We start from the raw sequence: 14,239 nt of genomic DNA on the forward strand, positions 1-14,239 counted from the left end.
CGGGCTGCTCCCTGTTCCCTTCTCTACCTCTGCCGGTTCCAAGCCCGGTTTGAGAAGGTTGCGTCAGGAAGGGCATCCGGCGTAAAACATTGCCAAATTCACCATGCGACTCGTTCGCTGTGGCGACCCCTGATGGGAGAAGCCGAAAGTGGAAGAAGAAGACCCTTTCTTGGCTCCAAGTAACTGTGTGTTATTGGAAAGGTCCTGCCCCGGTTTAAGGCACACAGATGGTTAAAAGACACACAACTGGAGTTACACAATCATAGTTTATTACTGATGTTGTCTCTTACACAGACAAGGAAAGTGTGGCCGATGCCTACTTGAAGGTGATTAGCACATAAAACCTGCGTAAATGTTCCAAACCTCTTCCAAAGATCGTAGTTGCCATCGCCCTCACTGGCGAGAAAAACCTGTTGAAAGTACAGCACATCTTTTTTGGAAATGTGAAACTCAGAACTGCACCACAAAGAGGCAAAGAACCCGGGGTGATCCTCTGAGCAAAAAACGATCAAAAAAAAGACTCCACCGTACGTCTTCAGGCTTGGTAAGATCCTACCTCCCATCTTTATGAGAGTTTAGAGCAGGGGTGGGCAATTCCAGGCCTCGAGGGCCGGTGTGTCTGCATGATTTCCAGATAGTCAGCCCTACTCATGGCTGATTACCTGATTCAGGTGTGTCCAGCCAATAATCTTGCCCTACTCATGGCTGATTACCTGGTTAAGGTGTGTCCAGCCAATTAGAACACGCCAGAGCAGGGTATGCTGGAAAACATGCAGGAATGCGGCCCTCAGTGCCCACCTCTGGTTTAGAGGAACACCTAAAACACAGATGATGAAATGCGGTGACGTATTTCTTTGAAAATCCCCCTGAAACGACGGCGCGGCCACATATTTTTACCCATATTTGAATTCTTGAAGCTACATTTTGTGAGAGCAGAAAGACACCCAGCTGAGAGAACAAAATCACATTTTGCAGCTAATCTTTGCATTCCGTACATAACAAATCCTCCCGTCCATCATCCTGGATGACCAACGTCCCAAAAGCCGTGTTATTCAATGAACATACAGGCAATGTTCATTTTTGTAGTCCGCTACAGGCAGTACAATGTGTGATAGAGATGATGCGCAAAGCTTATCGCGTCCAGTCCTTCTGCAAATCCGTGCTCTAGAATGTTCTACACTTTTCTTTCCCAGGTCCAGAACTGAGAAGAACGGGAGTCTATATTTACAGGAAAGTCCTCTGCATCTCTTTCTTCTGCTTCTATGGTGCGTCTGACCAGAGATTCACCTGGTTCACCTGTGTCAGAGAAAAAAGACAGGACCAAATTAGACATGAAAATCCAAATGTACAGAAACTCACCTTTCCCATTACATAATTTTCTGCTCTATTAGTCACACTTTACCAAAGTGCCTCATATATCGTTATACCAGGAATTCTTGATTCTGATTTGCTGCTGGGTGTGCATTACAAAGTGATAATCCACAGTGATGATGGACTCCTAAAAAAGTAGTTCCAGTCACATAGCTTAAATGTTCTGAACAGTGTAACAAATAGTCCACTTTTAGCGAAAAAGCGATAGCAAACCAAAAAAATAACAAGAATAAAGGACTAAAAACTGGTTGAATATTTATTTCTTTAGAAAGTGACCATGGTATAAGCGGGTCTTCGAAGTGTGCATTATCTGAATTAACGCACTTCGCAGAAGCAACCATCCTCCAGGAAAGCTCCACGGTGTGCGTTATGACGCACACTTTGTCGACCATCAACCCTTAAATAAATACTGTTTTTTCTTGTCAGACAGTTTTTTTTATGAGTTGCAAACAAGGATGGCTGTTATTGTCAAAACGCTACCGTGTAGTGGCGTTTTGTGTTTTTACGTGTAGCTAACAAGGTTGGGAGTTAACGTAGTCACAGTAGTGTTTGTCTTAGCGGTGTCAGCCTGTTCTTTTACTCGTTCCAAACATGGTTGGGAGTTACAGGTAGGCCTATTGTCAATATGCTAACGCGGCTAACATTGGTGCTGGACTGTGGTTTTTAATGTGTTACGAACAATGCTAACCGTTAGTAATGTTTGTTCTGGTTGTATCACTCTGTTTTTTACTCGTTCCAAACATGGTTGGGAGTTACAGGTAGGCCTATTGTGATTACACTACGGTGGCTAACAGGTAGCGTGCCACAAGCATATTCTCAAGGTACAATTTGAGATTAGTTAATAAAGTTTGACTGACTGAATTGTCTCTGACTCTTTTGTGTCGCTCAATGTGCCTTATAGTTTGGTGTGTCTCGTAAATGAAATAAGTTCAAAAATAGACCATTTATTGACGGAGTGCCTTGTCATCTGGTAAGCCTAAAGAGCAAAAACTACGGTAATTTAAAAGGAGCCATCTTCCTAGAAGTAAGAATATAAATGCCACCTCACTCTTTCTATTTTTTTTAGATGTTGACTGAACAGGACAGCGCGTTTTTATTTTATTTTTTTGTACGGCTATTTTGAATAAACTGATTTACCAAGCGATCTACGACCTCGATATTTTGTGTGGGCCGCCTGTGTGCCCCGTACGGGTTTGGCAGAATCCACTTAGAATTGCAGTTGTGACCAAGGTTCCATTTTCCCAATTGTGTTAAATCACACCAGGATTCACTTGCAACCAAACCAAGATCTACGATTTCCAGCCTCCAGGATGACCTGTTTGATCTGCCCCAGAGTTCAGATGAGACCTGCTCCTTTAAAGTAGACCATCTGCTCAGAGTAAAAGACCTCACATCATCATTTCTGTCATCGTCTACATCCATCCTAAATGTTCTCCAGCATTTAAAGCGTGTGATTTTCTCTCATAGGCCTGAAGTAAATTTAGCACGGAGAGTTTGCACTTGTAGCTTTGGTCCTCTGCTCTGGCTTCTGAAATGTTTCATTCTCCTTGAGATGAAATTGCCTGCCATAAAACTCGGTGGCTGACTGGCAGCTCCTCTGCTGCTCAGAAAGCGCTTTCTGGAAAACACTCTGGAGAAGCATAACAGCCCTCATCGCAGCGTCCGCTATCGATTCCCGCCAGCTGTCAGCAGACAGGCGGGATTGACTGAAGGATGTCATCAGCAGACTTGTAGGGCCTCATTATTGATGCTAAACTTTTGATGGAAAACAGACAGCTCTGACAGCACGGTTAGACTAATTCACCAACGGGTGGCTTGACAAAAGAAATTGGGCCGTGCAGCAACATGGCAGTGCAGGATGTCACATAAATCATTTTCCATTATGCAAAATAAAAAAAAAACACTTCCAAAGCCATCAGCTCATCGCTTGACAAAAGGAACCTGCATAACGGTGTGAAACATGTGTAAAGAGTTTCTATAAACTGAAGTCGTTGCTGCTCTCGGCCGGTCGCAGGGCGAGCGACCATAAAATTCTTCCCTTTACGGAGTCATTTATATTCCAGTCTGTCACTGTGATTAATGTGCTGCTAATTTAGGAATAATTTCAAGCCGAGAAGACAAAGAGCAAAGCTGAGAAAATGTCTCCAGAGATGGATCAGAACGCTGTGGATCCTGAACGGTGTTTTAAACAAAGCTACAACGTGGGATGGAAATGCTCCCAGGGTGTTGCCTTATTTTAATTGGTATCTGACAAGTGAGAACTCCACAGCTCTCTCAGCAGCGGTTTGTTGAATTTAGCAATAATTGCTGCTTCCATCGGTGCCACACAAATACATGTATGGAAGTGTTTTTCTTTAACCCCTAATTCGAATTGCTATTAAACTCTCAACAATTCAATTATCCATTTGATATGAAATTTAAAACATTTACAAATCCAGTTATCAAAACGCATTTTGCAATTTAGAATTCAATAGGACAAGATCTCCAAAAGGCAGTGGAGGCGGGGCCTGACTAACCTGGGCATGCAGGTGTGATGCATGTCTTAAGCAGTGTTGGGGTAATGGAATACAAAGTAATAATAATAATAATGGATTGGATTTATCTGCGCTTTTCAAGACACTCAAAGCGCTTACATTGTGTCCATTATTCATTCACTCCTCATTCATACTTGGTGACGGTAAGCTACGGTTGTAGCCACAGCTGCCCTGGGGCAGACTGACAGAGGCGTGGCTGCCATTTCGCGCCTATGGCCCCTCTGACCATCACCGGGACCATTCATACACATTCACACACCAGTGGAGCCACACTGGAGGCAAAGAGGGTGAAGTGTCTTGCCCAAGGACACAACGACATTTTGGCTGGTGGGAGCGGGGATCGAACCGCCAACCCTTCGATCATTGGACGACCCGCTCAACCACCTGAGCCACTGTCGCCACTTTTCCCCCCAGAATGATTGCAGATGTCTTGTTTTTTTTTCTCGTTTTTTTTCAGATACTACTTTACATGTCAATTTGATTGTAATGAGTTACTGTAATTTAATTACTTTTGTCAGTAACAGAGGAACGTATCGAATTACAGTTCAAATTTTGGTAATTAATTGCAATTACTGGACTATAAAAACCTTTGTTACTTAGGTTTTTTTAGGCTCTGACATTTTCTCTGGGTTAAATGAAACAAAATTGAGGTTAATGTAAAAAAAAAAAAAGAGTTGCTAGTACGCACGCGGACGCCTGTGCAGATTTGGGGATTGGTCAAAGTACAGACATGCCCTCATTGCTGCAGCTACTTTGTTTCCCAGGCTGCCTTAAGGATGTGACATAAAGAGATGCTGCGAGGAGTCTTCTCATCCCCGAGGAGCAGCAGGTGAGCAGCAGGTGAGCAGCAGGTGAGCAGCAGGTGAGCAGCAGGTGAGCAGCAGGTGAGCAGCAGGTGAGCAGCAGGTGAGCAGCAGGTGAGCAGCAGGTGAGCAGCAGAGCCCCGCCCCCTGTACTGATGTGTCGGTTGCGAATAAAACAACTCTTAAGTCGGCTCTTTGGTGTAAAAGACAAGAGCCGACTTGTTCTCCATATTCATTCACCCTTTCTTACTTTATTTTTCCCTCTAAGCTGCATGTGACGCCATCTCCGGTCAGAGTTAGCGCTCATGGGGGGGGGGGGGGGGTAGATTCGCAGCAGCACAGAACTTTGCACAAAGGGCAGATGTAGAGAGAGAAAAGTGCAACTCATTGTAATGGAAAACATAAAGTCAGCGAAAATTGGGGATGAGGCTTTTTCCACGCCTCACTTTGAGCAGTGGCATAGACCAAGTGTTGGAACTTCTTTTCTACTTATGTCTGAATTCTAATAGAACCAGGTTATGCCTTGAACCCAGTTCATACTTTGAACAAAGTCATTGCTTTACAAATAAAGTTAAATGAAAGACAAGAGGATATGAGGATGTATAAGAGAGGAAAAACAGTAAAGCAAAGTAATGAATCATTCATTCATCTGTTTTCTATACCGTTTTTTCCCTTTTGGGGTCATGGGGCTACTGGAGCCTATCCCGGCCACTTGTGGGCGAAGGCAGGGGGATGCCCTGGACAGGTCGCCAGTCTGTCGCAGGGTAGAATGTCCACAATCACACACCCATTCAGTCTCACAGCCATACATATGGTTAATTTAGAGTTGCCAATTAACCTATGAAGCGTGTTTTTGGACGGTGGGAGGAAGCCGGAGATCCCGGAGAAAACCCACGCATGCACGGGGAGAACATGCAAACTCCACACAGAAAGGTCCCCATTGATGTTGTTTTTCATGTCCCCCAGCCAGGACTTGAACCGGGGGCCTTCTTGCTGTGAGGCAAGAGCGCTGACCACTGCGCCACCGTGCAGCCCAGTAGTAATCCTTTTTCAAATAGGTAATTAAGTAATGTAATTACAATTTTGATCCAGTAACTACGTAAAGTAACCAATTACTTTTTAGAAGACCCAACACTGGTTCTAGGAAAAGCTATATTCCCCCCAGCCTGGGCATAGCGCATTCAGACGACCATGTTTAAGGAAAAGTCTATGTGAATCCGTGTAAATGTGCATTTCGGTTTCCGCCTTCAAAACTCTGGTGTTCACTCGCAAATACACACGTTTTCAAGTCCGTCTTCGACCTCTACAAACAAAAGATTCGGCTTTTGAAGGTACGTTGAATGTTAAACCAGATGAACTTTGACCAATCAGGGACTCCGATTTGATAGTGATGTTTTGCATCGCGTCCTTTTCAGTACACAGAAATGCCAACCGTTTGAAAACTGATCATGGACTTGTGTAGTTGTATTGTGTACCTGTCGATACATGTGGGTGAAGGTCTTTAGAGCCAACTGGTATGTTTGTAATGTTTGAGTGTGTCTGTGGACAGGCCCCACCCCTTTTAGACTAACATCTACACTTGACAATGATCATGATTAACCTCCGGTTGCTTTGTGTGTCTACCCCCTCCCACTTTTTTATTCATCCTCCAACGTGGATGATTGTGTACCCTTACTCCCCATCTCTGACATCTCTCTATCTCCTTCTCTTCTTTATTTTCCTTCCGGTCCAACAAAAAATGTACACAAACATAATTAATATAAATTAGATTTACCATCCAAAAAAGGGGTTTATACAAATATGCACCTCTTGTGTCAGAAGAATCCTAAGCCCCTATTGTAACAGCAACATTTGTTCAACACTAGAGGTTTTCAGCTCTTATCTGTTTCCTCAGCTGCTGGAAGGGACAAGTTAAAAAAAAACAAAAGAAAAAAAAGGGAAATGTATCATGCAGGAGGGTCTCTTCTGGGACCCTTTCTAGTAATGTGGACTGTAAACAAACTGAACAGATTTGTTTCTCTGAAAAAAAACATGTTTTCTGAATAAGATACGTATTTGATTAATTTTCCACCCCACTCCCAACGTTGGGAGTGGGGTGATCACATGTGAACGGTCTATTAAGCTCCAGGAAACAGCTACAATTTAGGTTTTTTATTCTAAGCCAGGGGCGCCCAGTACGTAAATTACCGTCCACCATGAGGGATGTGTAGGTAGATCGTGGGCCATCAAAAAAAAATCTATCAAATTAATAAAGATCTGTGCTGCTTTCCTTTTTTTTCGGGTTCTAGCATGACTTCAGAAACCCCACTCTGGTGGTTAATTGCTGTTTGATTCATAGCGTATCCATTTCCGGCTATTTTTGGTGTGTATGCTGAACTCACTACTGTCAAACACTGACATAAAATCCTTCACCTCTATCCCTACCAGGCTGTGTCCTTCTATTATGCAAATCCTCACAGCTCCCATTTTCCCTTGACTCATAGAGGTTGTGTCCTTTTAATGTCAATTTCACACAAATTTTCCTGAAAGTCCCTTTTTTCTCCAAGACATGAGGCTTTTTCTAAGTGCACATTACAACCAGCAATACTGATATCATACCATACACAGTCATGTCTTTGTTTGTTTCGTTCTGCTAAACTTGGATCTCACCAAACAGCATTGGTCAACAACTGCAAACAGAAATCCAGATGCAGTTCGATAAACATTTCAATTCCAGAAACCTTCCAGATACAAACAGTTTGCAGAACAAATCTCCTCTCCTGACACATCCAAAGTTATGGACTTCTCCATGTTTACACAAGATGATAAACAGATGGAAAAATGTCTGAAATATTTGGCCAAGATTTATGTTTGGATTTGGGTAAAATATTGTACAATTAAAGCTAAGGCAAACAGCAACGGTGCGTTTGCCAGGGCCTTCCTTCTGTAGGACATGTCCAGGAGTTATCCGACAGAGGTTGTTTTAGTCCCCCTCAACATGAAGGACCAGCAAGCCTACTATCATTTTTTTTTCCAAATGATCGAGGACCTTGCTTGATCTCAAACTACAGATTGAACTCTTTTCAGCTGCTTTCACTTACCATGTTTCAGTTCGACTGGCACCAGACACCTTATAGCCACAGCTTCATACAGCTGCAGTTACTGACAAAAGAGGTAGAAAAAAAGGTCTTCTTGGAACCAATGTCTACAGCCTCCCTCTGTACCTGGTTAAAGCTCTCCCAGATGTGGGATTTAAAGACGTTTCTTACTGTGGACTCAGCTAGACGTTCCCAGCAGACCACAGTAGGTCCTGGGCTACTGAGCACTGAGCCTTCTTCTCCACCAGTGATTCAAACTCACCACCAGGCGGTGATCAGTTAAGAGTTCTCCCAATCTTTTCAGTGTCCCAGTGTTACAAATAACTAGAAGTCAGTTGATGCGACTACTAGGTCAATCATTGACCTCCTTCTTTGTGGGTCCTGGTGATGGACATCCTTGTGCTCAAGCATGATGTTTGTCATGGACAAGCAGTGACTGGCACAGAAGTCCAATATCAAAACAGCACTTGGGTACAGACCACCCCCTTTCCAGGTATTATTGTTGTTGCCCACGTTAGCGTTGAAGTCTTCCAGTAAACTCATGGAGTCCACAGTCAGAGCACTTTCTACTACCCTATCTAGAGAGAAAGACCAGGTACTCTGGTGCTTCGTTTAGCCTTCAAGCCACAAGCACAGCAAGACCCTGACCCTGAGAAAACCTCAATACATGACCATCGAGTCAGAAGGCTACGAGCAAACCCCGACTTCTCACCATGGACAACTCCCAAGTGGAAGAGAGTCTAACCCCTTCAAAGCAGTGAGGTTTTAGAATCTATAGTGAGAGCCCAACCATCTCTAGTGGTTACTGCTTAGCTTTCTCTAGAAGCTCAAGCTCTTTCCAATTTCATGTCCCAATAGTTAAAGTCCATTTTTATGGATTGGGCTGTTAAGGTAGCCACCCATTACTGCTACCCATGTCACATGGTACCCCACCTTTGTGGTTCTTCTAGCAGGGGTTGGGCCCGACCAAGCTCTGGTATAATGTCTTCTTCTTCTTTCTAACATCATTTGTTTTAGTCGATAACCCCCCTTATAGGATGCCAGCTCTGTTCTGATAGGTTGAGCCAACTATTGATGACATTTTTTAAGCAGACTACTGGCCAGTTAAAAAAAACATTCATTTGATCAGGTTAAGGCTGAGACCACCAGTTTGGGTGTTTGCTGTACCGCCTACATGTGGCCCATTTGGGTAACTCATTAATGCCAAACATCTGGCTTTAGAATATCCACCTAGAGACTTTTTATCGGTGTCATGGTTAACCAGCTTTTGACTCAAGTTCTTTAAACTTAGGTATTTAGATCAACCTTCTGCCGTCTATGACATCATCTTCTATATATTTATCCTAATAAAACCCCCACAAAAATCCCAACAAGCCCTCTTGAAATTTTGAAAAATTATAAAGGTAGTTTTTGAAGCATTAAGAGAATATAGTGTCTATTTATAGTGTTAATCATCATTATATTAAATGAATTAAATTAGCAATAAAGGGACATTGTTTACAACTGAAAATGTGTGGAAAATTGAAAAAAAATGTTGCAATTCATTACATTTAGTTGTATTTACACAAAAAATATATTTATTTCTATTTTGGAAATGCTACTATAGTTAAACTAAAAACAAACAAACATGAATTTTACATTTATAAAATATGCTGACATAAACAAAATTATTTTGTGATAACACTGGAAAAAGTAATAAACAAAATTATATACATAATTAAATAATTTCATTTTGATAATCAAATCAAATATTTACCTTTACACTGTTGTAGGTCAGCAGATGTTACCAGAGCTGGTCTTTGTCAGCAGAAATCTTTCCAGGTGTTCATGTTAAGAAACACAACAAAATAGATAAAAACAACACATTTAGCTTTGACATTTCACAATTAAAAGAAATATATACAATATTTTTTACACTACAAAATGCTCCAGAGTATAGATGCACCCCTGATCAAAAATGATAGTCAATATTTTTGTTTATTTAGCCTGTAGAAGAAAAAAACAGGTTTCATTTTCAAAAAATGCATTTTTTCCCTTTATTCATGTATGTTTAAATGTTAAAGTTTGTTATGTTTTACAATTATAGATTTAGTGTACAAACTAAATGTTTAGAAGTCACCTAAATGATTATTTTCCAAACTAAGCATTTAAGCTTTGTAAATAAATATTTAAGTCCAAATTGAATTAATATTTAGTTAACAAAATGAACGTGCCGTTATTGCGGAAGTGGACTATCAAAATAAAAGCTGTAGTTTGCTCTATCTCTGAACTGATTATCGCGTAGATGTATATGTACATATACATATATAATCCCAGAATCAATAGCCCAAGGCTCCAAGCTCCAGGCAGGTGTGCTACAGGCAGTTTAAATAATTAAGTAGATGGAGAAAGCACAACTGAAGTCCACAGATAGAGTCATAACACAGTGAAGGATGCGAGCATCAAGTTACAACTTTAAAAGCAAGTAACTGGAGTGTGTAATTGTCTCGTTTGGGTGCTCAAAGTGGCCTGAAAGTGCTAAGGAGACATGGCAAGCCAACTGATCACTGGTCCCCTGAGGGTCCAGCGCCGCCTGCAGATGTTGGACTCCAATGAAACACAGGACCGACAGCAACTAGAAGTCACAACTTGTTGACCTTGAATAGGGGCTCCACCGGGTTCAACAGATTTGGATCCGGCACCAACAAAGAGACAGGCCCGATTCCCTGCACTTACCTTTGTGGTTTTGATCTTGTTCCCTGTTGCACAGCTCCAGCCTTTTAAATCGGGAAGCACTTTGCATTCCTCGCCATCAAGGCACGGATGCATCTGACACCACCACTTCTGTTCCACTATTGAAGCTTGTGAAAAGACATGGAGGTCAAACAACACAGAGTCAAAAATCTGTTTTTCCCCGGTGCTAAAAATCCAGAACTAACAGCTTTATGCTCACTAAATATCAATTTCATACATTTAAAAGGTTGAATAGTGTTCTCCCAGATCAGATCCAGTAATTTTATTCAGACACAAATACAAACACCTGTATTCCACAATATAATAATGAACTGTGAAACTCCTTTCAACCCATTCAGTCTTAAATCATCCATCAGAGGAAGTAAACTGAGCAAAAACAAAACATTGAAGAATGTTGTGTTGTTCATTTCTTTGTCATAATGTCTCACTTTTTTATCAGGAAGGAATATTTTTCCACCTCTCATGAGGTGCCACATTTGTGAAGAACATGCATCTGCCATGCAGCTGACAGCTAACCGGGAACCTGTCACTGAGCGGCATTTCATTTCAGCCCCCCCCCTAGAATCTGCTGTTTGAACAACATCTGGCAACATTAGTTTGGCTGCATTTTTAGGACTAGAAGTGTTTGGATTTACTTAGTTTCAGTTTGACACCTTAAATGGACGGATGGAAAATGGAATGTACCATTGTTGGTCGTGTGGTGGGTGTATCATGAAGTCTGCATAGGGTTAATATAAGTTAGTCACACTTATCCTGTATGGGTGATGCTGTCACACGGTGAGTACCGTCTCCTAACTGATGCTGTGCAAACACACACGAGGTCTGCAGGTAATACGCAAGTGCCCGCAGGGCGACTGCAGGATTCCCACACAAACTACACTCTGTGTAATTATGCGATCATGTTGTACATGTTTCAGAAGAAAGAAATACAAAATTATGCAACACTGTGTGCTACGCCATCAAGTTTGTTTTTCCCATGTGGAGTGATATTTATGGCACCACGTTGCAAACAAAACTTTCTAAGTTGAAAATGAGATGTTTTTTCATATTTGCTTTCAATTTTTTTTGTTTTTTGCTTTAAAAAAATATTTCCACATGCGTTGTGTCTCATCTCGCTTTTTTCGTATCTTTGATTTTGCTCTCATGCAAAAAAAAGTTTTTGAAAATAAAAATAAAAATGTTGAAAGCAAAGATTTAACATTTCCATTGGCAACTTTGAACGTTTTGTTTGCAACGTGGTGGCATAAATATGACTCCATATTCCCACAGATGAACGGACCAAAGTGCTAAAACACAGTCAACAACTTGTCCTCTCAGATATTCCCTCTCATGTTTGTGTTTCAGGCACATCTCAATTGGTGCCACAGGCGTGAAGAGCATCATCCCCTTCAGATCATCAAAGCCATGGTTCATCACGTGATGTCACTTTTTGGCAGCTGTCTCAGGGACGTGATGTAAGATTTGCTTTTTTACAGGTAACAGGTCTATTTTAAGGCATCATGTGTCATGGAAAGAACTGCAAACTGTCTTGCTGAGGCGAATTGGCTAACACCTCTTCACTTTTGACTTCATTAAAGCTGTATTAATGCATCAAAAGCGTTATTTGAATTTTAACCATTACCTTCTTTCCTTTGCAAGTTTTTAATGCAGATTATGGTTTTCATACTAGCCCATAATGGAGACTACATAACACGAGGGATTGAATTTTTGCATGCAAGTGCGGTGAAAAAAGAGCTTCGGCTCAACTTCAAGCATATGGTCAATAAAAAATTCACAGAGGTTTCATGTGAGATGAAATGGGGGGAGTATTGATGATCCAACATATGAATAGTTCATGGGATACATTTCATTCAACACTTAATGATGCTTTCAAAAAAACCCGAGCCAGGCTGAATAAGAACTGGATTTCTTCTGTTTAAATGAAAAATGTTGAGTTTTGCTGAGGATTTTATGTGTGACTGATGAGGCGCAAACTAATGCATGAGCCACTCTCTGTGGCCCACTCAAAACACGGACTCTTTCATTATTTGTTAGCTAAAGTGTGCTAAACGCAGAGACGCTGCAGAGGGCAGCTCCGGGTTGAAGTCATGAAATGGGCGGCGCCCCACCAGGAGAGAAAGGAGGAGCCTCAGTGATCGAGGCTTCTTACTTCCGGGTGGGAAAATGAGCTGTGAAAATAACTCATATTTTAAAAAAAAAAAAGTTTTTTCTCAAATGTAGTGTATTTTAAATTTACAGCTAGTAAAGCTTAAATTAATATTAAACATTGTTTATAACCAAAATTTACAGCTAGCATAGTTTAAATTTATAGTAAGCATTGTTTAAAAAAACAAAACTTACAATTTGTCAGATTGGGTAAATAGTCTTTAGTGCTGTAGGAGCATTTAGTGCCTTTCAGGCTTGTTAATTACTTATAGTTTTAGTTTATTGATTTAGTTCTCTTCATTCTTCTCTATAATCTCCACAGAGAAGCTTAAGGTTTCAGTTGGATCCTCACGTCACCTACGTTATGTTTGAATTGGTTTTTTATCACCTCTGATTTTGCCATGTTTGGGCAGACTACAGTTTGTTTGTATTTTCTTAAGTTATTTTAAAACTTCTTTTTGACATTTTTCAGGTTTTTGTTAACTTTGTTTCTATTTTTCTGTGTTTGGTCATCAAAGAGTCTTATTTTTTTATGGCTTCATAGAAATCTTCATGACAAATTATTTGTGTTTAAAGGTACGGCTGTACTTTCAAATGAAATATGTTTTAGGATGATGTAGTTTAATAAATGTTTTTAAAGGGAAAAGGAAAGTCCAAACTCATGTTTTAATAACTACTACGTCGCCTCATCAGTCGAGGTCAATGGAAACTTTCATTCAGAAATGTCTTCTGAATTCTGCATCCACATCACCAGGTTTTCTCAGATGTCCAGATCTTTATTTATCCTCATATGTAGCAGATACTGTTACACACCAAATGAAGAACAAGTTGTAGAAAAAAGGACTAATTAAAAGGTCAATTACGTATCATTTTTCTCCTCGAGATCACCGCAGGAGGTTCAAAGCGAGCTTTAGTTTGCAGAAAATGATCATGACACATCTTTTAGAAATGATGACGAAGTCACTTGGATTTAAGGGTGTTTATAGGCCTTGGAGCTTCACGATGGGTTGAAAGGGAGCTGATCAGCAAAGACAAAAGCAGCCAGCAGCCATCTTGACGTATCAGAATAGAGCTGTGAAAGAAAAGGTCTGGAGCAAGATTTGCCTGACTGCTTTAACATTCGACGTGCGCTAGTAAAGAGTAGAAAAAGAAGAAGAAGCCCCTCCCTGCTTGTCCAGTGTGAACAACATAAGTTAAACGCACATTCAAGAACACGCTTGAATGTGTCAACATAGCACACATTCTGGAAAAACACACTTTTGACTTTTTTTTAAATTAAAGGTCATGTTTTAAAGGCCGTGTCAAACAGCCACTATCTACATTTTGCACGGATAAAATTCAGTCTCACATAAACAAACGTGGAAAAAAGTGAAAAAGTCTTTATGTGAAAGTTTTCACGGATTTGTCATAAATCAACCACATTAAAACCACGAAAGAAGTACGAATAAACCACGCATAGAACACGTAAACCAACATAGAACATGAACCCTGCGTGATTAGTGTGCTGTTTCTATGCAATCCGGGAGTGATTTGTGCGTCAATTACATAATTTTGATGGGATACCCGACACAAAAGT

The 14,239-nt window shown here is 40.9% G+C and overlaps 1 protein-coding gene across 1 annotated transcript in view; it reads right to left on the reverse strand.

Moving 5' to 3' along the window:
- Positions 1-709: 709 nt before the first annotated feature.
- fam19a2 (family with sequence similarity 19 member A2, C-C motif chemokine like) overlaps positions 710-14,239 on the reverse strand; it is a 97,672-nt gene continuing 84,142 nt past the window's right edge. Inside the window, exons 4-6 of the mRNA XM_023952222.1 lie at positions 10,501-10,625; positions 9,542-9,598; positions 710-1,296 (exon numbers count right to left, since the gene is read on the reverse strand). Coding sequence (XP_023807990.1) covers positions 9,569-9,598; positions 10,501-10,625 — 155 coding nt within the window. The 3' untranslated portion in view covers positions 710-1,296; positions 9,542-9,568. The remainder of the gene's footprint in view (positions 1,297-9,541; positions 9,599-10,500; positions 10,626-14,239) is intronic.

The sequence above is a fragment of the Oryzias latipes genome, chromosome 23 (assembly GCF_002234675.1).
Source record: "Oryzias latipes chromosome 23, ASM223467v1".
NCBI classification, from domain to species: domain Eukaryota; kingdom Metazoa; phylum Chordata; class Actinopteri; order Beloniformes; family Adrianichthyidae; genus Oryzias; species Oryzias latipes.